This window comes from Bos mutus, chromosome 12 (genome assembly GCF_027580195.1).
Source record: "Bos mutus isolate GX-2022 chromosome 12, NWIPB_WYAK_1.1, whole genome shotgun sequence".
NCBI classification, from domain to species: domain Eukaryota; kingdom Metazoa; phylum Chordata; class Mammalia; order Artiodactyla; family Bovidae; genus Bos; species Bos mutus.
In genome coordinates, this window is record NC_091628.1 from 13,044,069 (window position 1) to 13,071,512 (window position 27,444).

Below are 27,444 nucleotides of genomic sequence, written 5' to 3' on the forward strand. Positions count from 1 at the left end.
AATAAATAAAATAAAATTACTTAAAAAAAAAAAATAATAACACTAGCTCTGAGACCAGTCAGTCTGGATTTGAATCCTACTTCTTCTATTTACTGGCTGTGAGTCCTTGGGCGAGTCATCTGATCCTCTGTCCGTGGGGTCAGTCGGACATGACTGAGTGACTGAACTGTCAGTTCCATTTGCAAACTTGGACAACAAGAACATTATATACTTCACAGGCTCTTGTGAGGATTAAACACTTTGTATATGAACAGTGTGGGAACCTGGCACATCAGAGGCCTTAGGTAAATGTTAGCTTACCATCTTCTCCAGTTCTTACCTTCTCTCTCTGAGCTGCCCTCATTTTTTGGACTTCAGCTTCTTCAGCTTCCTTCTTGATTCTTACACATTCTTCTTTTTTTAGCTAAATTGTATTGAGAGTACAGAGGACAAAAAGCAGTTACTATTTTTCCGCCTGAACCCCTGGAACACAAAATTATGATGAAAGGCAAATTACAGTATTGTTTGTGCTATAGCACACCATGATTATAGGTTGGTTCTGCAGGCTACATAGATCACAAAAAATGGTCAAGCTATATCTGCTGTCCGTGAAATTTCTCTGTGTTTCTACCTTGATATCTGTTTCTCTGTCTTCCCTGGCCCCAAACCACCCCCACCACCAGCCCAGGTTAGGGAGAAGAAAGGGCAGATAATTTTTCCTTAGTATTTAACTCAGACTTCAGGGACTTCCTTGGCAGTCCAGTGGTTAAGAGCCTGCCTTGTGGTGCAAGGGACACAGGTTCAATCCCTGGTTGGAACTGCATGATACAACCAAAAACCAAAAAAAACACCTGAGTTCCTTGTTAAAAAAAAAAAAAAAATCATTGGTTTTTTCGTACTACTTCCATGCTTTCATGATGGGAATGTAGTAAACAAATCTGTGCTCCTGGAATCAAATATTCAAACCATAGTAGAGACTTAAACTGGGGTTGGGGTGGGAGAAATTCCCTTACCAAGGTCCCACTGACTGATACACAGCTTGGGTGAGAATTCACAGTATTTATCCCTTCACTTCTCACATCTCGATTTTTTGATTTTTGAGATTTTCTTTTGCAATTTGTTTCAAGGTTTTATGCTTTTTGGTAAAGTTACTGTGTTATTTCATGGTTATTTTCAAAGTGCTGGTGCTCTAATTTCTTGCCAAATTTAAGCTAAAAGAGATGGATTCTGACCTTCTTCTGGTATTTAGATTGTATCAGTTGAAGCTGTTGTCTCTGCCTGACTTCAGCCTCTGATTGGCTTCCCCCTAAGGAAAAAAGTCACAAAGGTGAAACGTGAATGTTAAACTGAAATGTCAGCCATCAAAGACTAATTAAATACATGATAAGTCTACACCACGTGTTTCTTTAACATTTTCATACCACTGGAAACAAGGGGCTAACTGAAATTGAGTCCCCCTCAAACCTAGTTCCTCTGCTGAGTTTATGATTAACCTCTTCATCCAAAACATTATTCCCTTTTTTGTCCAACACCTGTTCTCCTCATGCTTAAGGAATCTCAAAAAAAAAGTGGGAAGTTGTAACTGGGAAAGACCCTTCAGGAAGACCCCAGGATAGAACCTTCTCTCATATCCTCATATCCTCTACTTTAGCTCCTCTCTGAAGTACCTAGATAATATAGTATCTGATGTACATTTTCCTGAGTTGTTTTATAGATGCTAAAAATGGAAGAAGTTAACTCTGTGATTACAGCATGTAGCCCCCAAGCCCACTGGAGCCTAAGGATTGATAATGTTAACCCCTGTGATACAGTCCTAGGATCTCACCATCAACCAGTCAGAATTGTGCACAATCCGATCATATACTCTGTGACTCCCCTCCCTCCCCTGGCCTTTAGAAATGCTTTCTTGAAACCCATCAGGGAGTTCAAGTTTTCTAAGCACTATTTGTCTCCAACTCCTTGGCTGATGCCTTACAATAAACACTGCACCTGACCTCACAAAGCTGTGTCAGTAGACTAGCTTTACTGCACAGGGGCAAGCAGACCCAAATTTGATTCGGTAACTTAACCAATTTTTTCAAGTGAGACATTAAACATCAGTAATTGCATAAAAGAAAGATAAGGCCACATTCCCCCAGTAAAAGGACAATGCTATGAGGGTTTTTTCAATCATGTAGGTATTCAAGTTTTTACATAGACTGAAATCACACGTGAAGGTCCATGCTAAATAAGAAATAGTGCTTTGGAAATTCTAGAACACTCTTCCTGCTAGAGTATGACCATTTCTTAACCTAATAAAGATGATAATCAATGATGTTTCCAATGTTTTTCTTCTATTGATTCTACTGCCCTGTATTCAAGTAGCAAAGCTTGGGAAACCCTGAGAGGTCTTGCCATGAGACAAGTATACAGTCTTTATAACCCAATTTTTAAGTACAGTGGGAATATTCTAGGTAAAATTAATGGTCAATCCATACTATTTATTGTTCTTTCTTTAGGTATTCAAGAGAAAAAATATGGATGTTAGATTATTCATCTGCTCTCTCTTAAACCTATAACAACCAGGGGCCAGAAATCCTTGCAGCTTGACAATCATCTAAAAATTACTGTTTAGGGAGTTCTCAGTGTTTATGCAAGCTTGGCGTGCATATTTTAAAGATTCCTTTGAAATAATTCTCTGGTGCTTTGGTCACTAAAAGTGTCAGTTCTATGAAAGATTCACCTACACAGAAGATGCATTAAAACAATTTGCATTCATCATAGTTTTTATAATTGAACAGTTAAAGACACCATAGAGACTTCTGAGTCCCAAAAGACGTATAATACCTGTTTGGTCCTGGCCCTAAGGAAAGAAACAGTGAGGCCTATTGAAGCTTTTATCTAATGTTACAGCTAATTTTAGTATCTCCTAGAACCATTCCAACATTTTAAGGGGTAGAGAAATAGAGGAGTTGAGAATTTTAAAAATGGAGAAAATCAGATGTCTAAGCATTTACAGGTTTTCCTTTAAAACTCATCTCAAAGTTTAATACATCCCAGAACTCTTTTCTACTGTGCCCTCTTTCTCTTGACCATTCCTAGATACACCAAATACCAGAACTCCTGATCATTTTTGCTTAAGACCCCAAGACAATAGACACCAACATCTCCAAATACCCAAGGCAAGTGCTTAGCTCCCTAAGCAGGATCTGCAAGGGGGTAACTTAAAACCAGTTTGGGGAACATTAATTGGCAACTACTTTCAGCCTGTAAAAGAGGTTAGCTAGGTCAAAGGGAGGTAGAAATCAGAGAAAAGATGTCTTTGTGAATTTCATCTTCTCTGAGTATGTGTTTGGGGAAGGAAGAATCTTCACATCTTCAATGTGAGTAAGAGAGATTTAATGAAAATCATTTGAAGAGCTCAAGCTGTGTCCCCAGAAGACTGAGGGACCTATGCATAGGAAAGACAGTGCCAGAAGGCACATGGCTGTCCTCAAGTGGCTACTCAGACTGGTCATCAAGAAGAAGTGGCCACAGGGCAAATGGCCTGTATTCCCAGAGTCTGTGGGAAGAGTACACAAGTGTTTCCCACACTCCCAGTCTGGCTGTCATGAAAGAGAATGCCAATCTAAAGCCACTTTAAAAGGGACTTGCCCCTGTGGACAACTCCATAGGCACAATGGAGCTCTACAAAGGTAGTCTAGCTACCAGGAGCCAACAGCAGAAAAGTATCATCTACATCAGGGAAAGCCAGGTGAGAGATGGACGGCGAGCAAAAGGGGGTCTCTGAAGAACTTCAAGGACCCCAGGGATGAGATGCACAGCAAAAACACCCCAAAACTTGAGGAAACTGGTATCGGTGCAAGAGAGACCATAATCTCTTCTTCTTCCTTTGACCCACAAGGAGGAGGAATCAACAGAGAAACCGAGGAGTCAATAGAGAAAAATTCAGCCACACTCATTTCCTTTGCCAACTTTCTATCCAAAATAGGCCCAGGATGGGAATTCCCTGGTGGTCTAGTGGTTAGGACTCTATGCTTCCACTGTAGAGGGCAGGGGTTCGATCCCCGGTGGGGAACTAGATCCCACATGCCACGTGGCATGGCAAAAAAAGGAAAGCAGGCCCGGGCTGGAACAGGGAAGAAGCTTTAATCTCTATTAGCAATAGAGTCATGACCAGTATTTAGGGCTGAACTTACTGAAAAGACACTGTTTTATGCCTAGAATTAGCTGGACAACTTTATTATTTGAGAAAGACCACAAAGATCTAATTTCATCCAAAGAACATAGGGGAAAAAAACAGACCCAGATAGCTAGTGTGAGGGGGCCAGTTAGGAAAGACAGAGCTGTCCTCCAGGTTGTACCCCTCAAATGCAGCTTCTTCAGCATAAAGGTGACATGAGATGAACCCCATTCATGAAATACAGTGGGATGATAATGATAATGCTATTGCTTGTACACAATCACCAAATGAGCTTATTTCTACCGACATCTTGGAAAAAGTACTTCTTGCAAACTACTGTGAGAGTCAGTGGCCCCTGATTCTACCACATTTGTGCAAACTAAACCTGTGGGAACGGCGCGTCCAGCCCTTGAAGCTCCCAGCTGCTGCTGGCAGAGAGAAGACGTGAATGCTTCGCATGAGAGGACTTCCCTGGTGAGTGAGTCAAACGCCGGGCAGAAGCAGCCCATGCAATTTATCACACTGCCGCATGCTCCAGAGGCCCCAAAGTCTCTATTTGCAAATGAAAACACAGATGATATTATCTCTATACCTACCCCGTGTCCCCAGCCCACTGACATCTTACTGTCAGAATTGACCCTCCAATTTTTTCTCCCATAACCAGTTAACTGCCATGATTAATATGCTTGTGATAGCACTAATCAGGATGGGAGTAAGAGCTATGACGAGGCATATGCGACGCCCTAGGTAAGATTTCTTCAGAGCTGATCAACTAAGAGGCTGTAAATTATTTGGCAATTAAGCCATCTTCTTATTCCCCCATAACTGTGGCATCATCTGTTTGCTATTTGCAGAGAGTCAGAAACAACGGTTTACCTGCATACTTCTGACTTTAAATGTATGTTTTGACTTTAAATGCATTTCATTCCAAGCAGCACAATGACCCAAGGACCTATAACGGACGCTGAAAGACAGATGTGGGCAAGGTGCTAAGCAGATTGTTGGGCGGCCTTGTTCTCCTGCATTCAAGCAATTGGCTTGCTGGCTTACCTAGCGTCATGGGCGGTAGATTAATGGACTTCTCCCTTTGTTGTTTCTTCCACCTTTCCAGCTCCTCCAGCTCTTTCGCAGCCCCTAAGTCAGGTGAGAAATATGAAATCATCAATTATTAGAGTGCGAAAAGGAAACCGCTCCCTTGAGATGGACATTTAACTACATGCGGGCATGAGTGGGCGAGATATCCAGGAAAGGAAGCCACCACCTAGTCCTAACCCCTTGGGGTCACCCTAAGGCACTTTCTCTCCAAGAGCTGACACAGAAGTACAGATGTGAAAACAAGGTAAACTCCTGCTAAATAAAGAAGTTTAGTTCTTCCTCACATCCTGGCATTTTTCAAACCCTACATCATTTAATCCTGGAGAAGGAAATAGCAACCCACTCCGGTATTCTTGCCCAGAGAATTCCATGGACAGAGGAGCCTGGCAGGCCATGGTCCATAGGGTCGCAGAGAGCTGGACACGACTGAAGCGACCAAGCGCACATCATTTAATGTTAAAAGTTTCCTATAGGGTGTATGCAAAACATTCATGCGGCAATAAGAACTTTGCACACACAGTAAACATAAGCCCCGGTAGAATTCTGATGCCTGTATCTGCTGCATTTTAAATATTCCCCAAGATCACTGTAACCGTGAGGAATGAGGGCTCTCCAATTCCTACTACCTGGGCCCACTGAGCTGAGCCTACTCCTTGTGGAGCAGTGCCCAATTCCCCAAGTATACACTGACTGGCAGCAGGGGGCGCCAGAGATACTAGTTCTGTTTTTTCCAAGGTATCTCATGAGACATGATTATTTCAAACATCCATTTATATTTTTTAATTATTAGAGGAAAAAAAAACAACTTCTGAAACATCTCAAAAATCCAGACCACACTTAAGCTTAAATTCCTGTTGACCATTTAAATAAAAAACGTGTAAGATGCCAGAATCTCTGGGATTCCATTGATCAACTGCAGGCAGTACCCACAGTCACCACGTCTGCACCACTGGGACGGTCATACTCTGCACAGACTCAGATATGCCACCTAGGAGGCTGCTCGTCCAGTGGAGACCGTTAGACAGCTGCCTTCCTGCTATGTCCTTATGTTCATCAGTCATTACAAAATCAAATTTCGTAGGAAGATCAGGAATGGAGAGCACAAGATCTCAGTGCTAGCCCCATAGCTGACTTGAACAAGCCTCAGAAACTTCTCTGTGAATGAAATGAACTTTAGTTCTCCTCCTAACTCGAAAATATTAATGCTGTCTCTTTAAACAGCAGCCCTTATTTTACCGTAACATTAACACTACATTAATCGTGTTGTATGTCCGCTAGGTACAAGGAGCACAAAAACAAGCAAGATGTAGCCCTGCCCTCAAAGAGCTTACAATCTAGAGAAGGAAAGTGAAGTCACCAATAAAAACAGCTGAGGTTAGACTCTGTTGGTTACAAAATTAAACGAGCACAGAAACTAAAGAAAAATTCCATTAAGAAGGAATGGAACAGATCCAGGAAAAAGATTATTTTATAATCTATTTCATGTATCGCTTGTCCCTTTCAAAAGTGTTCCTAGTCCTGTAAAGATATCTGAAGTAAGCCCAATTTTGCAGGAACTTGATAGGTCGGTTGGCAATAGGTGTGAAATTGTTTAATTGCAATAGAAACCTCAGATTTATGATTACGCAATGAGTTCTGCTATTAGCATAGAGAAAGAAATTTAGAAGCATTAACAATAAAATAGTTTTAAAAGGTATAATTAAAACTGCCAAAACTTAAAAAGGAAAAAAATGAGCTCCAGTGAGTCTATACAGATCAGAAACTAAAAATTCTTCAGACCAATGCAAGCCAATTCTACTAAGAAAATGAGCAGTATTTTGAGTGTTAAATAATATACATACTCTGTTGTATCTCATTTCTTCGTTTTTCATTTGGTGCTATCAAGGTATATGCACCTGTGCTAGAAAGAAGAGAAAAAAATCAATTACCGGGAGAAATTTTTTTTTAAATATTTATTTAGCTACATCAGAACTTAGTTGCAGCATGTGGGATCTAGTTCCTTGATCAGGGATCAAACCCAGGCTCCCTGCATTGCGAGGACAGAATCTTAGCCACTGGATCACCAGGGAAGTCCCCATGAGAAATTATTAATGCATATAAGCCACCAGATATTCTTTGTGATAATGTACTGTATTTATGATCATCACCATCAAAAAAGTACTATGAAAAATAATCATTCTCTAAAGACCCATGTTCTCCAGGAGCTTACAATCTAGTTGTCAAAGTAAAACAAGAACACATGGCTCAATATGGAAATATAGAGCAGTTGGTGAAGCCTGACAAGTGACTACTTCACCATTAGCTCTCGGTAAACCGTAGGACTCCACTGTTCCTCCCTGTGGCCCTCAAGGGCACATCCACTTGAGATGACTGGAATTCTCCCATGTCACCCACACTGGGAATATAGGGCACGCTCCTTTTTCATTGCCGCAAACTGGGTGTAGGGGCCATTTCAATGCAGACACCTCTTCTTAATGACCCATTTGAGTGGCCAGATGGCCACAGTCTTGGGTTTTGGGGCTTTGACTTCCAGGCAGGGGTCCACTGGGCCCCTCATTTTTCTGGGGACACAGGTTGAGCATAATCAGGAGCTCAGAGAAGCCAAGAGTCACTTCAGTTCACTGGGCACAGGATGGGCGGGTGGGGAGGGAGTGGGAATTAGGGGAAACTTCAATTAGGCAAAAATATTCAGCACTGAGATACAAGGAGTTGTTCAAACATTGTGAGCTTTTGCAGGCAGAAACTCCACTTGATTGATCTGTATATGCCCAGCCCCTGGCACAAAGTAGCTGCTTGATGAATGTGGACTGAACTGAAATGATACCACAGACCCCAGTCTGTGAGTCTGTGCTGCGGTGGCTCTTCTTTGTCATGATGCATGTAATCCCACAAAAGTATGACTATTTCATACAGCAAAAACATAACACAGCAACCGAATGCAGCACACATATGGGTACAGTGTGAGGGGAAATGTTATGGATAAATACAATCAGCTTATAAACGTCGGCCTTTAAAAAAAAAGCCCAGATACGCTTAGAAGTCTCCGTCCAACACAGACTGTACCGTTTCAAAGGACAAATTAGCAAAGATTGAACAGTAGAGGCCAAAAGTGCTGATTAACAGAACCCGTTTCTTCCTTATCTCATTATTTTCCTAGCAGTGAGCCTTCAGCCAGCTTCAAACTGCGCTTTAATTTTAGACTTGTACACGGGAGGTGTGTGACCCCCTCTGCATGCAAATGTGGCTGCTGGGTGCCCAACTACCTAACGGATATCAGCAGATGTTGCCTGTGTAGCCTCACAAACGTACAACGTGATGAATACAAAATTAGGAGGCCACCACTGGAAATTAATCCCTTGTCCATTGCATATTTTTTGTTCACCCTCAGAAAGATTTTTCACTGAAGTGGCCACCCTTGATAGAAGCTTGAGAGCTGCAGTTCATACCTGCAGACTTGAATATGATGCAACAGTGAGCCATTCTGCAGGGCCTTAAAGATGAAACATGAGGTGCTGGATTTAAATGCCAAGGAAGAAATGACTGCAGAAGCCTCAGGATCCCCTCACATGGTGGTATGGAGCTTCTCAACATACCAGGGGTTTGACTACACTGCAAATCAGTAGTTCTTAAACTTTAACATGCATCGGAATCACCTGGAGGGTTTATAAAATGTTGAGTTTCTGATTCAACCGGTATGTGGGGGATGGAGGAGCCTATAACTTGCCTTTTTAACAATTCCCAGATGATGATGATGTTCTGGACCTGGGGACCACACTTTGAGAAGCAGGGATGTAGATCAATCAAGCTGTCTTCAAATACTTGGACTAAAAGGGAATTGTGCGTGCATGCTCAGTCGCTCAGTCGTGTCTGACTCTTTGCGACCCTATGGACTGTGGCCCACCAGGCTCCTCTCTCTCCGTGAAATTTCCCACGCAAGAATACTGGAGTGGGTTGCCATTTCATCCTCCAGGGGATCTTCCTGGCCCAGGGGTTGAAATCACGTCTCCTGAAGCTCCTGCATTGGCAGGCGGATTCTTTACCAAACTAAGCCACCTGGGAAGCCCCAAAAGGGAATTGAAGGATTCATAAATACTGATAAAGACATAGAGGTTAAATCATATGCCAAAAATCATAAGGTTTTTTTAAGCAATTGTGTTGAGACTCAAACCTAGCACTTTTGACTTAAACCAGGGGGGTGTCTGGAGGTAAACATTCATCTCAAAGTAGAAAACATCAAATATGACTGTCCTTAACTTTGGCCTCTTGATAGACTTCCAAACAAAGGAAGTAAATGTAACTCAGCACCCACTATGGTCTTGTGTGTTAGGGACTTATGAGGAGAGAGGAGAGATACCAAAAAAACAGATACAACCCCTTTAACAGAGCTTATACCTGCCAGTGCAGGAGACTTATAAGACACTCTGGTTTGATCCCTGGATCAGGAAGATCCCCTGGAGAAGGAAATGGCAGCTCACTCACTCCGGTATTCTTGCCTGGAGAATCCCAAGGACAGAGGAGCCTGGAGGGCTACAGTCCATGGGGTCATAAAGAGTTGGACACAATTGAGTAACTGAGCATGCACACTTAGGAACAATTCATGAAACCATCAGAGCAGACCACAAGGATGTTCGCTAAGAGAAGCTTTATAGAGAATTTTCCAAATTCCATGAATCTCTCTTATGAAATTTTCAGGAAAGGTTTGAAAAGAAAAAAAAACAGTTTGTAAAAGATTTTATTCTACAATATCTAATCTAATTAAGTATGACAACATTCTTGCCTGGAGAATCCCAGGGACAGGGGAGCCTAGTGGGCTGCTGTCTATGGGGTCGCACAGAGTCGGACACAACTGAAGGGACTTAGCAGCAGCATGACAACATCACATAGAATCTTTAGTCTTAGGATTAAATAAGACTACGGTCAATCTATGGCCAACATAGGTAGCTGACAAGTACCCAGACTCAGAACAGGGCCATGAGAAAAGAATTCTCTAGCCTTGAAATCCGGAGAAGGCAATGGCACCCCACTCCAGTACTCTTGCCTGGAAAATCCCATGGGCGGAGGAGCCTGGTAGGCTGCAGTCCATGGGGTCGTGAAGAGTCAGACACGACTGAGCAACTTCACTTTGACTTTTCACTTTCATGCATTGGAAAAGGAAATGGCAACCCACTCCAGTGTTCTTGCCTGGAGAATCCCAGGGACGGGGGAGCCTGGTGGGCTGCCGTCTCTGGGGTCGCACAGAGTCGGACACGACTGAAGCGACTTAGCAGCAGCAGCAGCAGCAGCCTTGAAATCAGAAGCTTTTAACTGAAAACATTTAAACATAACCCTGGGCTCAAGGACAGTGGTCCAAGTAATAAATGTTTTATGTTAAAGAATTCCTTAGCAACCTTCTTAGCAGTACTTTTTTGGCTGAAAATGTCAAAGCTGAAACATAATATTCAGAAGAAAGCACTGGCCAAGTAATGAAGCCTCTATCCCTCTTCCTTCCTGTAGGAAGAGTTGCTTAAGTTTAAGGATCGACTTTTTATTTTTTAATATCCTGTGGCACAGCCTAATGCCTGGGTAGACACAAATATTCATCCCTGCTCTCTTGGCTTTTCCTTGACATGAATAACAAGTATAACTTATTCATGTTTTCAGCCAATTAGTTTCCACCCACAGCAAGGGCCTCCGCTGTTTTAACCTCCATGTCATCCCTTTCAACAGCCTGACTCTCAAAGCTGCTGATGGAGACAAGCCCAACCTAACTATATTTAGTATTCCAGTCATTTTCTGATTAAGCAACATTCAAAAGCCACTGAAATAAATGTATATCTTTGAAAATGAGTTTCCTTAATTACCTCATTGAAATTTAATGAAACATCTCCATTTGTAAGATTATTCTCACTTTCCAACAGCCCACATCCATGAGATATACTAAGGGAGAACGTATAAAGATTAGCATGTGACAAGGGGAAAATGTTTTTCTGTACCATTAAAATATATATATTTAAGAACTCTTTGCCTTGTGAGCTCTCTCCTAAGCCACACCACTGTCTCTCTGGTGTACATTCTTGCATGTTTTTAATAAGGTCTCATCAATAAGCACTCTATGAAAAAAATGTTTTGTTGAAGTTATGAAGACTATCTGGGCTGGATAAAAGTATTACATAAATATATCCCCTGGTGTGTATAAACCACAGCAGATGTAATTTAAATTTCTAATTAGGAACAACACCAATTTGACTGAAAAAGGAATGTAGTCACAAGCAAAAATTCAGAAAGAGATTACATCACAAACAGATAAAGCAGAACAGTAGACACAAAGTTTACTGTCCTATAAAAAGCTGGTTTGAGGTTTTCATAGTTCAAGAAAATCTTACCTTTGGGGGACACTGAAAGAACGAAAAATTTTTTGGCTAATCAAACGTAGTGGATAGGGGTTTCCCTGGTGGCTCGGTGGTAAGTAATCCACCTGCTAATGTGGAAGACACAGCTTCGATTCCTGGTCCGGGAAGATCCCACATGCCTCAGAGCAATTAAGCCCATGAGCTGCAACTCCCGAAGCCTGTTGATCCAGAGCCCAACGAGAGAAGCCGTGACAAGAAGCCCACGCACCGCAACGAGAGAAAAAGCCTGTATGACAACGAAGACCCAGCATGGCCAAAAAGAAAGAAAGAAAACTATACAAAGGCACTGGATGTTTAATTTCTAGATATGGTTTTCCATATTGGTTTTTAAAACATGGTTTTCAGCACAGGACTCAAGCATATGTTTTTAACCAATGTGAGTCAACTTATAGGGCACTCAGGTTTTCAAGAGTTCTTTTGTAAAGAAACCATATTCCTAAGTTAAAAAAAAAAAAAAATGACAAGATCAGGCTGAGTAAATCATCCTTGATCCCTAGCCTGTCACATCAGCCCTGACCCATATTCCACATCCCTGGTGTGGAAGGACTAGTGAATTCTCTTTAGTCTCAGAGTCTGAAGAGCCCAGGACTTTGTCTGCACACCCAAGAGGCTGATGTGAGGCTGGTTAGTTCTCTCATAGCTTCTGATGGAGGGCTGAACCGATGTCCAGAAGGCTGGCGGCATAGGCACCCAGACAGAAAAGATAAGAGACCATCAGGACACCAGGGCCTTTGTTCATAATACACCTTTATGGAAAGCAGAAAGAGGGACACACACACGTATCTCCACCCAGGATCCTCATGTAGACTCATGGCTTAGTGAGAGGCGGTAAACTGACGCAAATCAGAAGAGTGCCCCCTCTGTCAGGCGGAGGCAATCCCACCTGATTAGGGCACATGACGTGGTATGTACTCCAGCTTCAGATTACTATCTTACCCAGATAATCATATAGCACAGAGCTGAAAGATGTGATGCTTCTTCACTTAAAACACACGTAACACTATAGAGACTTGCCGTCTTTAAGAGACCAAAAACCATATGATGGAAGCAGAGATGAGGACCAGTTGGTAAGAATACTTAAAAATGTTTTAAGTTGCTTCCTCAGTAAAAAACTACAAGACACTCACATTTTCAGAGGACAGAGATGTCAGGTCTGGGATGTGACTGGAGCCTGCTGCTGCTGCTGCTGTTAAGTAGCTTCAGTCATGTCCGACTCTGTGCAACCCCATAGACGGCAGCCCACCAGGCTCCCCCGTCCCTGGGATTCTCCAGGCAAGAACACTGGAGTGGGTTGCCATTTCCTTCTCCAATGCATGAAAGTGAAAAGTGAAAGTGAAGTCGCTCATTGCCTGGAGCCTACCTATAAGCAAATATTTGCCTAACAGGCTATTACTATGTCATGGATGCTGACAGAGGACAAGACTCCTGAGTCAGAGACAAAGGACTCTATTACTCATGGCACAGCATCCGCATTAGTATATTTATGTCTGGTCTCTGTCTCTCTCTTTTCAGGTTAACATGATGGATGTTGCACACACACAAAGTGTTTGCATTGCAGCTGAGGAATACTGAATTGTGGAATCCACCATTTTTGAGGCAGGTAGTAAGCAAGCCTCGGAGAAGGCAATGGCACCCCACTCCAGTACTCTTGCCTGGAAAATCCCATGGACAGATGAGCCTGGTAGGCTGCAGTCCATGGGGCCACTAAGAGTTGGACACGACTGAGCGACTTCCCCTTCACTTTTCACTTTCATGCATTGGAGAAGGAAATGGCAACCCACTCCAGTGTTCTTGCCTGGAGAGTCCCAGGGACGGGGGAGCCTGGTGAGCTGCCGTCTATGGGGTTGCACAGAGTCAGACACGACTGAAGTGACTTAGCAGACTTAGCAGTCATATCTTAAGTCCAATTTTATATGCTGCTTTCACTTGTAAGTGGTTTTTCCGATTATGCACATAAGAAGCTTAATATTAAATGGTTACATAATATTTCACAACATCGATGCATCATTGATATAACCACTCACTTAACCATTTCAGTTATTTCAACTGTTCACTATTATAATCCTGCAGAATGTACAAGGCATAAAACAAAGATTGCACAGAACATCATCCAGAAGAAAACCCTTAATAGTTCTCTAAAATCAATACTCTGAACAGTAATGTGGACTACATTAAAATTTTTCTTCCTTAGATATCCCATTTGCATTTTGAGAAGTTCCTGCAATAGTTTGATCATATGATTGATTTCTGCTCATATGCTTGACTCTCCTTAATGCCTAAACCAGACAATATGCTGGCCTACCTACCCATTCATTCTCACCACCTCCTTCCTAAAAGCACTCCTGTATTATTCAGGTTAATAATGTGCCCAGTAAAGACTATAGTCTCCAACCTTCTTTATAGTCAAACATGACGTGTGATTGTTTAACAAACTGAGATATAAGGGAAGCCATTGAGAAGGATGTCTAGGAAAGCTCCATTAAGTGAAGACAGATGGACAGGAAAGGTATTTTGTTGCCTTCCCCCCTTCCTGGATGGTTGAAGTGGTAGCTGGTGCTCAGGCAACCATCTTGGTCAGTGAGGCAACTTGGATATAGACGACATGCCTCAGAAATAGCAGAGCAGAAAGAAGTGATCTGGTGCCCTGTAACTGTAAAACCACCACACTAGTGGTAATCCATTGCCAAATTGCCCGGTTTTGAACCCTAATTCTGTTACTTTCTAGCTATAACTTTGAGCAAATTGCCTAGTTTTTCTATTATTTCACCTGTAAAATGGGGATAACAAGTATCCATCACTTAGAGTATAAAGTGTTTAGAATAAAGCTAGGAAATAACAAAAGTTCTATTAAGGTTGCCTATTATTTGTACTATTATCAGCCCTAGACTACTCACCTTCAGAATTATTCTATAGGAGAGAAACAAAGCCATCAATGCTTCAGATACCTGTTTAGAGATATCTATTTTATTATATGCAATCATAATAATTATATATAAGACATTATTTTTCTCACCTTCAATTGGCAGTAGAAATTGAAGGGCATAATGGCTCTAAGACTTTCTACTTGGTGTAAAAAGTGAAAAAGCACAACCTACATTAAAGAGGTCCTTACATCAACAGCTTGTTTATTTCTGAGGTTCTGAATGGCAAGGGATTTTTCCTTTCTATATTAGTTTAGTAATGTTCAGTTTTTTATTCTGGGGTTGGGGGGGGTACTTTTTTTTCTGGCTATACCACATAGCTTGTGGGATCTGAGTTCCCGGATCAGGAACTGAACCTGGGACACAGCAGTGAAAGTGCTCAGTCCTCACCACTGGACTGTCAGGGAATTCCTGATATAGTTTAGATTTTTATAACAAGCAGATACAACTTTACTTTTCCAGCCATGAAAAATATATTCCAAGGATTTTTAAATGAGAAAACATTTAAATATTTCTTAAAGCAGGGGTTCAGATTTTCTTAAAATCCTAGGTAGCCCAGGATATCTGCTCTCACTGGCTCCCTAGTAAAACAAACACTGGATAATACTAGCCCGTGAGTTTTAAAGATGGCAAATGGCTTCAGTTTTTGTCAGTTCAGTTCAGTCGTTCAGTCGTGTCCAACTCTTCGCGACCCCATGGACAGCAGCACGCCAGGTCTTCCTGTCCATCACCAACTCCTGGAGTTTATTCAAACTCATGTCCATTGAGTTGCTGATGCCATCCAACTATCTCATCCTCTGTCGTCCCCTTCTCCTCCTGCCTTCAATCTTGCCCAGCTTCAGCGTCTTTTCAAATGAGACAGGTCTTCACATCAGGTGGCCAAAGTATTAAGAGTTTCAGCTTCAGCATCAGTCCTTGCAATGAATATTCAGGACTGATTTCCTTTAGGATGGACTGGTTGGATCTCCTTGCTGTCCAAGGGACTCTCAAGAGTCTTCTCCAACACCACAGTTCAAAAGCATCATTTCTTTGGATCTCAGTTTTCTTTATAGTCCAACTCTCACATCCATACATGACCACTGGAAAAACCATAGCCTTGACTAGATAGACCTTTGTTGGCAAAGTAATCTCTCCATTTTTTAATATGCTGTCTATGTCAGTCATAATTTGTCTTCCAAGGAGCAAGTGTCTTTTAATTCCATGGCTGCAGTCACCATCTGCAGTGATTTTGGAGCCCCCAAAAATAAGTCTGTCACTGTTTCCACTGTTCCCCATCTATTTGCCATGAAGTGATGAGACCAGATGCCATGATCTTAGTTTTCTGAATATTGAGCTTTAAGCCAACTTTTTCACTCTCCTCTTTCATCAAGCGGCTCTTTAGTTCTTTTTCACTTTCTGCCATAGGGTGATCTCATCTGCATATCTGAGGTTATTGATATTTCTTCCAGAAATCTTGATTCCAGCTTGTGCTTCCTCCAGCCCAGCATTTCTCATGATGTACTCTGCATTTAAGTTAAATAAGCAGGGTGACAACATACAGGGTTGACGTACTCCCTTCCCGATTTGGAACCAGTCTGTTGTTCCATGTCAAGTTCTAACTGTTGCTTCCTGACCTGCATACAGATTTCTCAAGAGGCAGGTCAGGTGGTCTGGTATTCCCATCTCTTTCAGAATTTTCCACAGTTTCTTGTGATCCACACAGTCAAAGGCTTTGGCATAGTCAATAAAGCAGAAATAGATGTTTTTCTGGAACTCTCTTGCTTTTTCCATGATCCAGCAGATGTTGGCAATTTGATCTCTGGTTCCTCTGCCTTTTCTAAATCCAGCTTAAACATCTGGAAGTTCATGGTTCACGTACTGTTGAAGCCTGGCTTGGAGAATTTTGAGCATTCCTTTACTAGCGTGTGAGATGAGTGCAATTGTGCAGTAGTTTGAGCATTCTTTGGCATTGCCTTTCTTTGGGATTGGAAAGAAAACTGACCTTTTCCAGTCCTGTGGCCACTGCCGAGTTTTCCAAATTTGCTGGCATATTGCGTGCAGCACTTTCACAGCATCATCTTTTAGGATTGGCAATAGCTCAACTGCAATTCCATCACCTCCACTAGCTTTGTTCATAGTGATGCTTTCTAAGGCCCACCTGACTTTGCATTTCAGGATGTCTGGCTCTAGGTGAGTGATCACACCATCGCGATTATCTGGGTCATGAAGATTTTTTTTTTTTTTTTGTATAGTTCTTCTGTGTATTCTTGCCACTTCTTCTTAATATACTCTGCTTCTGTTAGGTCCATACCATTTCTGTCCTTTATTGAGCCCATCTTTGCATGAAATGTTCCCTTGGCATCTCTAATTTTCTTGAAGAGATCTCTAGTCTTTCCCATTCTGTTGTTTTCCTCTATTTCTTTGCATTGATCGCTGAGGAAGGCTTTCTTATCTCTTCTTGCTAGTCTTTGGAACTCTGCATTCAAATGGGTATATCTTTCCTTTTCTCCTTTGCCTTTCACTTCTCTTCTTTTCACAGCTATTTGTAAGGCATCCTCAGGCAGACATTTTGCCTTTTTGCACTTCTTTTCCTTGGGGATGGTCTTGATCCCTGCCTCCTGTACAATGTCACAAACCTCCATCCATAGTTCTTCAGGCACTCTGTCTATGAGATCTAATCCCTTGAATCTTTTTGTCACTTTCACTGTATAATCATAAGGGATTTGATTTAGGTCATACCTGAATGGTCAGTTTTTGTTCCAGACTTTAATAAATTGCCTTTTAAGTGTTTAGGGGAGGGGGGAATGGTTACCAACATTACAGAACAAAGGAACCATCATTGGCTGATTCTCTGATATAGAACAGACCCTTCAAATACAGTCTTCTCCCTTTGATGATTTTTCTTTTCCTGTTAAGCTTTTGTTTCAGATTCAAATGCATTCTGAATAGATGCAATTAACCTTAACAATATGTATAACCTTACAACACTCTGCTGACTTTGAAGTAAGTAACCTTACTGTGTAATTGAACTAAGTTTCTCCTCCCCCCCCATTTCTGCTATGCTTCTACTGATTATTATAGGTATTATGTGTGTGCAGGCTTTCATCATACTGCTGATTTATTGTTTCACTGTTTCAGCTGTCAAAAGACTTTCTGAGACATTCCCACTCACTTTTGATATTATATTTGAACAAAAATGATTGCTCCCCAAGACCTGGCAGAATGCAAATACATATCATACTGAGGAGTGGAGTCTAGTGCAGAAAAGTTGGAAATTCATCCTAAATAGGACCATAATTCCTCCCCTCCTGTATAAACAGGAAGGTAAATTTGACCTAATCAAACCAAAGTGTCTTTTCTTTCCATCCACTCAAATAATCTTGTCTGCCATGCACAGAACAATGCTTTGCTTTTCACTCTGTGGATGATAACCCACTAGTGGGCCATGAAATCAATTTAATGGGTTTATTTTTAATGAATCAGAATAGAAAATGTCAAAGTACATCACATGTAGTAAGTAAGGGTAAGAATTATTTTCTGACATTTTTTTTTTCAATTATCTACAAACTCACATATCCCATACATGTACTAGGTCATGAATCTCAAATGCATTGCTAACCTTAGGCTATGGTCAGAAGTCTGAAAGATTGCTGGAAGGCAGCATGTAGTTTAGGTTGCTCAGAAACTGTGACAGTGAGAAAACTGTTCTAATGCAAGCCAACCAAGCTGTCATGAGGAACGCAGCAGAGAGCAGAGCATCCCCACAGCAAGTTTGCTCTGACAAACTACTTCTCTATGCACATCATGTCAAAGCTGGAAATAAATGTCACATTGCTGATTCTATGTAGTACCACTCTCTTTAGCCTATAGAAAATCTATTTTCTTATGTGAATAGAGGACCATTGATAGGAAATTCATGAGCTGCACGGTCATTCCCTCCTTCAGCTCCATCATGTTCAGGATCCAGACTCTGGTAGATAGATTCAGGTTTGACTGCTGGTTCTGTGACTTAAAAAGCCATGAGACCTTAGGAAATCATATACTCTCTCAAGATTCAGTTTCTTCAATTAAAATGGGGCAAAGTGTTCATTGTGAAGAGAAAAATGAATTATATGACGTGTGTATCATAGCATTACAAGTTTGAGACATCAGAGTTGGAGCTATTGATTGTTCTTTTGGTTTTCAGTCCCTCAGAGTACCCAATTTAACTATTCTAGATCACAACTAATTTCCTTTCCGCTACCACATTTGCGATGCTTTGTCACATTTCTCCTGTCTAAAATCAGTCAAGTAGCTAATCAGCAGAGCTCTACTGATTAGTTTCCTAGTAGAATCCGGTCATCATTGAGACACCTACCCAGCTCACTGAGTTGTATAATTGAGTTAAATACTATCTGTTGTTTCACAAACTTTCTGAATGCTTATGAGCCTGGCCTGGAGATTGAGTTAAATAGTTCCCTAATGAATAGCTACCCTTACTGAGCCATCAAGAAGATTACTCATTAGAATCAATCATAGATTTTCTCTTCCCGTGTACCATTATCTCAGAGCACTAAAAGGAACTCTAGCATTATTCGGTTCTCCATCTCCAGGGAGAAGTAGCAGCCTGATGCTTTCATGCCATTCAACACCTACAGGCAAAAGCGTATTTTCTTACAGTCATAAGAGGAGACAGAAGAGAAATCTGGGACATTCACAGTGAAGAAATAGGAAAAGCAGTTCCTATAGATGTCATAAGTTTGTAAAAACTTGCATTTCATTTAAGACTATTTTATGTGGCTAGTTCGGATTCCCAAATGAGCTGAATCAAGAATGACTTAAGTTTTTTTCATGGTCTGTTTTAGGCATAAATTATACATCAGGATTAAGAGTATACTCAACAATGATTAAATAGTGATGTTTATAAAAATGGGACCAATGCTGTAACTTAATGACTATATTATCATATAGCACATCTTATATTTCACCTTACATTTACAAAATGTTTAATATTAATGCAACACCGTCTTCTTTAAGAGAGAAAAATCAGGAATTGGCCATTAATCAGTGGGCTTACCAAGCCATTCTTTATTCTCCCTTCACTCTCCCTTGAGATTTTGCAGATGAAGAAGAAAAGAAGTATTAATTACCGGGGTTACTTTCATCCCTGGAGCAGAAAAAGCTGGAGAAGGCATTGAGGTTGGAGTAAGAAACTAGAGAATGTCCCCTGAGCCCAAAAGAAGGAAATAAGGAAGAGGAGAGGCTTCCCAAAGAACACAGAACACTCCCATAGCCATGGTGTCTCAGCTGCTATGGTTGGGAGTAGGGTGTATCTTAAAGGCTGAGTTGGTTTGGGTCTTCCAAGGAGCAGACATCAAGACGAGGTTAGACAAGCAAGAGATCTGCTGAGAGGAAGACTTGTGAAGGATAAAGGGAGCAAGCAGGAGTAGGCGGGGAAAGCCTTGAGAACGTGAGCAGGTCTGATTCCTGTGAAAGGAGAGAGGGAAGGAGGATTAGTAGGAAGAGCCTCGGACTGGTATACAGTTCTGAGAAAATCTTGGGTAGGTCCGTGGGGAGTATTCTGGCAAAAGCTGCCCCATAGAGAAGTCCCACACTGGGATGCTCAGCCCTTGGTGGAAAGAGGGCAAAATAAATGTGCTCTCAGAGCAAAGGGTGCAGTGGAGTCAAAGAATGGCCACTAGAGCTGTCAGTTGGCTATGCTCCTCGCTTTAAGTTGTCTTGAAGATCTGAGTAGCAGGCTTCCCTGGCTGCCACAGAGGCTATTTAAACAATGCTGGTATAATGAAGTTTAAGTATTCGATCACTGTCCCCGGTTCCTGGCTCAGAGCTCCTTAAAATCCTTGGAATTCTAAGTTAGAAGGGTATCAATCATGTTAAAGTAATGATTCCTGGTGGGAGCCCTAGATAGCTTCAGGATTGGAGATGTTTTCCATTAAAAAAAAAAAAACACCCTGTGATTAGAGTTAGAACCTCAGGTCTACTCCTTCCCCAGCTCCGAGGTGGGGAGAGGGGCTGGAGATTGAGTTCAGTCACCGATGGCCAACAGTTTAATCCGTTATGCTTATATGATAAAGCCTTAATAAACATCCTCAAACAGTGAGTTTAGGGCACTTCCAAATTAGTGAACACATCTAGGTGCTAGGAGGGTGACCCACCCCGAAAGGTGTGGAAGCGCTGTGCAACGCCCATCCCCATGTCTTCCATTTGGCAGTTCCAGTGCTGTATCCTGTATAATAAAGCTGTAATTGTAAGCACAGAGGTATCCATGAGTGCTGGGGGTCATTCTAGTGAACTGTTAAACCTGGGCATAGGGGAGATCATGGGAAACAGCCAAATTTGTAGTCAGAAATGTGGGTAGCCTGCAGTCCCCCTTATTGGCTTACTCCTAAAGTGGGGGCAGATTTGTGGGACTGAGCCCTTAACTTGTGGGGTCTATATCAACTCTGAATACTGTCAGAATTTAATTAGAAATAATCATTGTTAGAACATATTCATCAGAAACAAAACAAAAGACACAACTCCTAATTTATCTGGTAGATTACAGCTGAAACATTCTCTCTTTTCCTGGAAGTAATTCTCCTACTCCCAGGGCTAGCTCAGGTGCTGGCTCTGCTTCCCGGAGCATATAAAGAGTTACTCATGTAATTCTTTGATAACTGTCTGTCCCGTTAATTAGACCATAAGCTTCATAAGGGCTTGTCTTTTTGTTGAGTAGGTATTTGTTCCTATATTTCTAATTAAACTTCCAGAGCTAGAGACCCTCTCTTACTACAAAGTTGTTGTGAAGAATCTAAGAGTTAATATTTGTAACCCACTTTAACATACATATGTTAAATCCACAAGTATTTGCCATTATTTTTGCTAATCTTTATTTCTACAGTTCTCACTATAAAATTGGCCACAAATAAGGTAAACTGAGTTTGTATACAAATTAGGTTCAAGTTAAGTGTATAGTAAAAATCCACGCAATGGGTTCACTTTCAGAATATCTTTTTAGCATCAAGCTAAAGGACCACTTCTATAGATGGTTATAGACCAGTATCTGAACCTTGCCTGTATTATTGTCATAGGCAAAGAGCCTTTTGGGTAAAATGCCCTTCCAGAAAAACCCATGTCTTAGTCTTACATTTATATTTATCTAGAGTTTGGGGGAAGGGTAAAGGATCACTTTGATTAGAAGTTTGCGCTATTTACTTGGCTTCACCACACACACAAGACTGGTTGTGGATCTTAGTTCCCCACCCGTGCCCCTGACAGTGGAAGCTCAGAGTCGTAACCACAGGACCGCCAGGGAAGTCCCCATTCTTTCCTCTTTAAATCTGTATAAACAGCTTACAATATTTAAGGCCAAGATAAAATCACCAACTGAAAATAATTAGGAAAGCTCATATTTATTAGTAAACACTTGTAATTACTTAAATCCAAATAGAGTCAAGGGCTCAGCTTTGCCTTAGAGTCTATCAGAGGACCTCAGAAATCTAACAACCTGCCTTAAGGTCTCTTCATATGTAAGTCAGTGTTTTAAACCAGTATGCTTTTACAAGGCATAAACACTCCGGGGTGAGAGCACTGTACCTGGTCAATGAGACATTTCTGAAATGAATTCAAGGGTATCAGCACCCAACACTTACTGGATATTTGCCTTTCTACCAGGCATGAAATTGTTTTATGCATACATGCATTCACACATACAGACACACACAGACCCTGAGAGGCTGGTATTATCCCACTTCACGTAATGAAGACACTAAGAGATAAAATAGCTAAAACCTTGTTGGAGTGCAGAGAGTAAGGAATGGCAGAATCAGAACTTGAACCCAAGTTCTTTAACTGGTATCAAAGCTCCTGCTCCTCTGCCCAGATTGAGGCTTCCTCAGTGAATAAGTGGAAGGATGCATACAAAACAAGGTCAAAGTTCAACCCTTTATCATATAAATAAGCTCACATTGAAAGAGAACTCGTGAGGTTTCACTATTAAGCACTCAACTCTCTCCTTCCTTTTTCTTAATTTTCCATCAGAAAATGCTTCTAATTTCTCCCCAGAAAAATAAATCTTAATGGCTTTTTGTCAGTTTTATTGAGCTGTTATTAATATCTGCTGTTCAACCAGTTTCTTTACTTCCCTACTTCCATTAAAGGAGACAACCAAGTATAAAGAGCAGATACAAGTGACTAATGGAGATGTAAGAAGAGCTCAGAGTGGTCAAAGCAGGATCTTACATGTTAGATACTTAAGAGGAAATGCATCTTATAATGTCCTGCTCATTGCAGCTGGTTCACATGGAAATGATGAGTTCTGTGAAGTACAACTGAACCCACCCATGAACTCTCTAATGACTACTGGCAAATTAGAAACTACAAAATAGTCTGTAGTGAGGTCTTCAGATACTGAGGTCTGGAAAATTAATTAGAAAACTACCTCTTTCTGAAGAATTCAGATCATCAATATTCTGAGGGTAATTTACTGGTACAATTAATTTACAAATAAGAAATCAGATAGATGCCACTGCCAATGTTTATGTGATGTTATGAGCTTGCAATTAAATAATTACATCTAAGTAGATGCTGTATAATATAAAAAAAGGCATAGAGGGTATTTATTATCAACATACATCCATGACCTCTGTTTTATCAAATGCTACAGCTTATAGAGCTGGAAGTTACTCAAAATTAATGGACTTCCATTATGACCAGATAACCCTCCTTTTTTTTTTTTCTTTGCCACTATGCTCAGCTTATGGAACCTTATTTACACTCCAGGCCCAGGGAGTGAGGGCACTGAGTCCCCCTACTGGACTGCAGTAGGGGGTGGGGGCAGTGCAGGGGGGCGGGGTGGGGGGAACCTGTAAGGAATTCCCCCACCCCCAGCTACTCTGAGTTGGAGACAAATGCAGCAATTTCTAATTGCAATCATCCAGATCATCCACCCCATCTAAGGGCAATTCTAAGTTCATGAAGTTCACTTCAGTTGTTCAGTCGTGTCCGACTCTTTGTGACCCCATGGACTGCAGCACACCAGGCCTCCCTGTCCATCACCAACTCCCAGAGTCCACCCAAACCCATGTCCATTGAGTCGGTGATGCCATCCAACCATCTCATCCTCTGTCATCCCCTTCTCCTCCTGCCTGCAATCTTTCCCAGCTTCAGGGTCTTTTCAAATGAGTCACCTCTTCGCATCAGGTGGCCAAAGTATTGGAGTTTCAGCTTCAACGTCAGTCCTCCCAATGAATATTCAAGACTGATTTCCTTTAGGATGGACTGGTTGGATCTCCTTGCAGTCCAAGGGACTCTCAAGAGTCTTCTCCAACACCACAGTTCAAAAGCATCAATTCTTTGGTGCTCAGCTTTCTTTATAGTCCAATTATCACATCCATACATGACTACTGGAAAAACCATAGCCTTGACTAGACGGACCTTTGTTGGCAAAGTAATGTCTCTGCTTTTTAATCTGCTGTCTAGGTTGGTCATAACTTTCCTTCCAAAGAGCAAGTGTTTTTTAATTTCATGGATGTAATCACCATCTGCAGTGATTTTGGAGCCCAGAAAAATAAAGTCTATCACTGTTTCCCCATCTATTTGCCATGAAGTGATGGGACCAGATGCCATGATCTTAGTTTTCTGAGTGTTGAACGTTTAAGCCAACTTTTTCACTCTCCTCTTTCACTTTCATCAAGAGGCTCTTTAGTTCCTCTTCACTTTCTGCCATAAGGGTGGTGTCATCTGCATATCTGAGGTTATTGATATTTCTCCTGGCAATCTTGATTCCAGCTTGTGCTTCTTCCAGCCCAGCGTTTCTCATGATGTACTCTGCACATAAATTAAATAAGCAGGGTGACAATATACAACCTTGATATACTCCTTTTCCTATTTGGAACCAGTCTGTTGTTCCATGTCCAGTTCTAACTGTTGCTTCCTGACCTGCATACAGATTTCTCAGGAGGCAGGTCAGGTAGTCTGGTACTCCCATCATTTCTAGAATTTTCCACAGTTTGTCGTGATCCACACAGTCAAAGGCTTTGGCATAGTTAATAAAGCAGAAATAGATGTTTTTCTGGAACTCTCTTGCTTTTTTGATGATCCAGTAGATATTGCCAATTTGACCTCTGATTCCTCTGCCTTATCTAAACGCAGTTTGAACATCAGGAAATTCATGGTTCATATACTGTTGAAGCCTGGCTTGGAGAATTTTGAGCATTACTTTACTAGCATGTGAGATCAAATATGCAATAGTTTGAGCATTCTTTGGCATTGCCTTTCTTTGGGATTGCAATGAAAATGACCTTTTCCAGTCCTGTGGCCACTGCTGTTTTCCAAATTTGCTGACATTTGTGAAAGTGTGCAGCACTTTCACAGCACATCTTTTAGGATTGTAAATAGCTCAACTGGAATTCCATCACCTCCTCTAGCTTTGTTCGCAGTGATGTTTCCTAAGGCCCACTTGACTTCACGTTCCACTCTAAGTTGAATAATATTAAAAGCCAGGTACTTATGAATTCTTTCAAAAGTTAAGGGATGAAATAAAATCTGTTTATTGGTCATAAGTTTATATATTGTTCCTAAGCAACCAACATTTGCCTTTCATGTAACTAGAAGTTGATGAAAAGGGAGAACTGAAAATGAAACCACCTATCAATAGAAAGTTCCGGTTCACAGAGGCAGCACTTCAAAAGCAGTAACGTCTTTACAAACCCTACTGTCAGCTTAATAAAGTAGCTTATCCATTGGTGGGAAAGAAAGCGTCACTGACACTTTACATAATAAATGTTTCCAGGATAGTAACTGTAGTCCCTAAACCAAAGACCAGGAATAATGCTACCTACCTGTTGATAAATGTAGAGCACTTCTCAACACCGGAGACAAGAAACACTGCAGGGCTTCCCTGGTGGTCCAGGGGTTAATAATCTGCCTTGCAATGCAAGGGACACCAGTTCAATCCCTGGTCCAAGATGATCCCACATGCCACAGAGCAATGAAGCTCGTGCCCCACAACTACTGAGCCCACACTGTAGAGCCCATGAGCTGCAGCGACTGAAACCCCCCACACCTAGAACCTGTGCTCCAAAGAGAAGCCCACCCATGGCAACAAGAGGAAGACCATGTGCAGCAACAAAGACCCACCACAGTCCAAAAAATTAATAATAATAAAAACTCTTAAAAGAAACACTGCAGCCATTCACATCCTCTCTGACTCAGTCCTCTGATGCTAAGAGGTCACTATTTTGTTGTTGGGCTGCAAACTCCTAGAGGCAATATTTGCACCTTCTACCCCATAACACATTCCCTCTTCACCCTTACCCTGGCAGCTGATGTGAAGATACTATTTAGGGCAAAGATTTTTTTTTTTTTTAAGAAAGGAAATTTTAAAATATTTTCATATTATTTAAGGGCTTCCCTGATGGCTCCGTTGGTAAACAATCTGTCTGCAATGCTGGAGACCCTGGTTCGATTCTTGAGTTGGGAAGATACCCTGGAGAAGAGAATGGCAACCCACTCCGGTATTCCAGTCTAGAAAATACCCATGGACAGAGGAATGTGGCAGGCTACAGTCCATGAGGTCGCAAAGAATCGGACACGACTGGGCGACTAACACACAAGAGCATGAGTTTTGGAGACACCTGGAAAATTCGCAAAAAGCCTAGGCAGTCACTACACAGGCATGTCTTTCAATCCTGGAGCCGGTCCAAAGAATCAGGAAAGGAACAGGGGCTTGGATGTTCAGGAAAGGGCCCCGACTGGCACTCTCAATTTATACTGTAATTCACGGTTGTGAACCCTGATTGGGCCCGCGTGTCTCAAACTCCAAAGATCAGGGAAGAACCTGCGGGTCTGCTCGGGGAAGACCTGCTGGGCCGCCGCCGCACCGGACAAGTGGTTAAATACTTACAATCTTGGGCCCGCGGTCTCAGTGCTCTCCCGCGAAGGCCTCTCGGGAGCCGCCTCCAAATCCTGCTTGGGCGCCTGCGGTGGGCCCAGCTCCCCGCGCAAGGCAGGGGGGTCCCGGGTCGGGCGGGAGGCGGCGGGGGCCCCGAACCCGGAGCCCTGCACCCCAGTGCGGGTATACATGGTTCAGACCCGGCCGACGCCGCTGCAGGATGGATGCGGGCGGCGCTGGGATGCGTGACGGGTCTCGAGACTGCGACTCCAAGAGCGGCGGCAGCGGTTTTAACAGCTGAGTTTCGATTTCTCGCTCCCAGCAGCGGATAGCACCGCCCCCGCAGGATTTCCCCGACCTCGCTCCTCTCTGGCGCCCTCTGACCTGATCTCAGGAGACCGCCGCCCCGCCCAGCCAGGGATGTGGAGCGAACCTGGCCGGCTCCAGGTGGGTCGGTTTGAGGATCTCACAACCACTTTAAATGGTGATTAAAAGCTGTCTATGATCAGCCACGGACACCTCGGGTAAGCACGGAGTAGCCACCAGGTAACTGAAATTCCTGAAAGACGCCTTAGGGACTGTTTAACTCGTCACCCTGATATGAAGTTCCTGCAGAGTATTTGAGACTGTGAACAATGTATTAACCTTTAGATGCCAGAGATTAGGTCAATAGTTAAAATCATCTAGACACAATTTGGCCTTTCACCAGTAAAGGCTGCTGTTTGGCTTTGCCGAGTAAGCTCAAGATACAGGAAATGGAAAGTGAAATCAAAGAAAAAGCACAAGTGGAGAGAAGCAAGCCAGCGAGAAGGCAGCGATGACTCCACGGCTAAGTGACTGATCGGACAGTCAAGAAGTTTTGATGAAATACATGCTCTGTGCAAGACATTGGGCAATAATTCAACCATGGTGTGGGAATACAGATTTGCAAGATTCTGTAGGTCTGGGGACTAGTGCCCCCATCCATATGGTTCTGAAGTGTGCTGGGTTGATCACCATTGTCCTAAAGTTGGCTGTACAACCCTGAAAGAAGTCTCTTCCTTCACC

General features: G+C 42.1%; 1 protein-coding gene across 1 annotated transcript in view; it reads right to left on the reverse strand.

Moving 5' to 3' along the window:
- EPSTI1 (epithelial stromal interaction 1) overlaps positions 1-26,720 on the reverse strand; it is a 102,115-nt gene extending 75,395 nt beyond the window's left edge. Inside the window, exons 1-5 of the mRNA XM_014482918.2 lie at positions 26,410-26,720; positions 7,078-7,136; positions 5,192-5,275; positions 1,212-1,285; positions 320-403 (exon numbers count right to left, since the gene is read on the reverse strand). Of these exons, the coding sequence (XP_014338404.1) occupies positions 320-403; positions 1,212-1,285; positions 5,192-5,275; positions 7,078-7,136; positions 26,410-26,588 (480 nt within the window). The 5' untranslated portion in view covers positions 26,589-26,720. The remainder of the gene's footprint in view (positions 1-319; positions 404-1,211; positions 1,286-5,191; positions 5,276-7,077; positions 7,137-26,409) is intronic.
- Between the last annotated feature and the right edge of the window lie 724 nt (positions 26,721-27,444).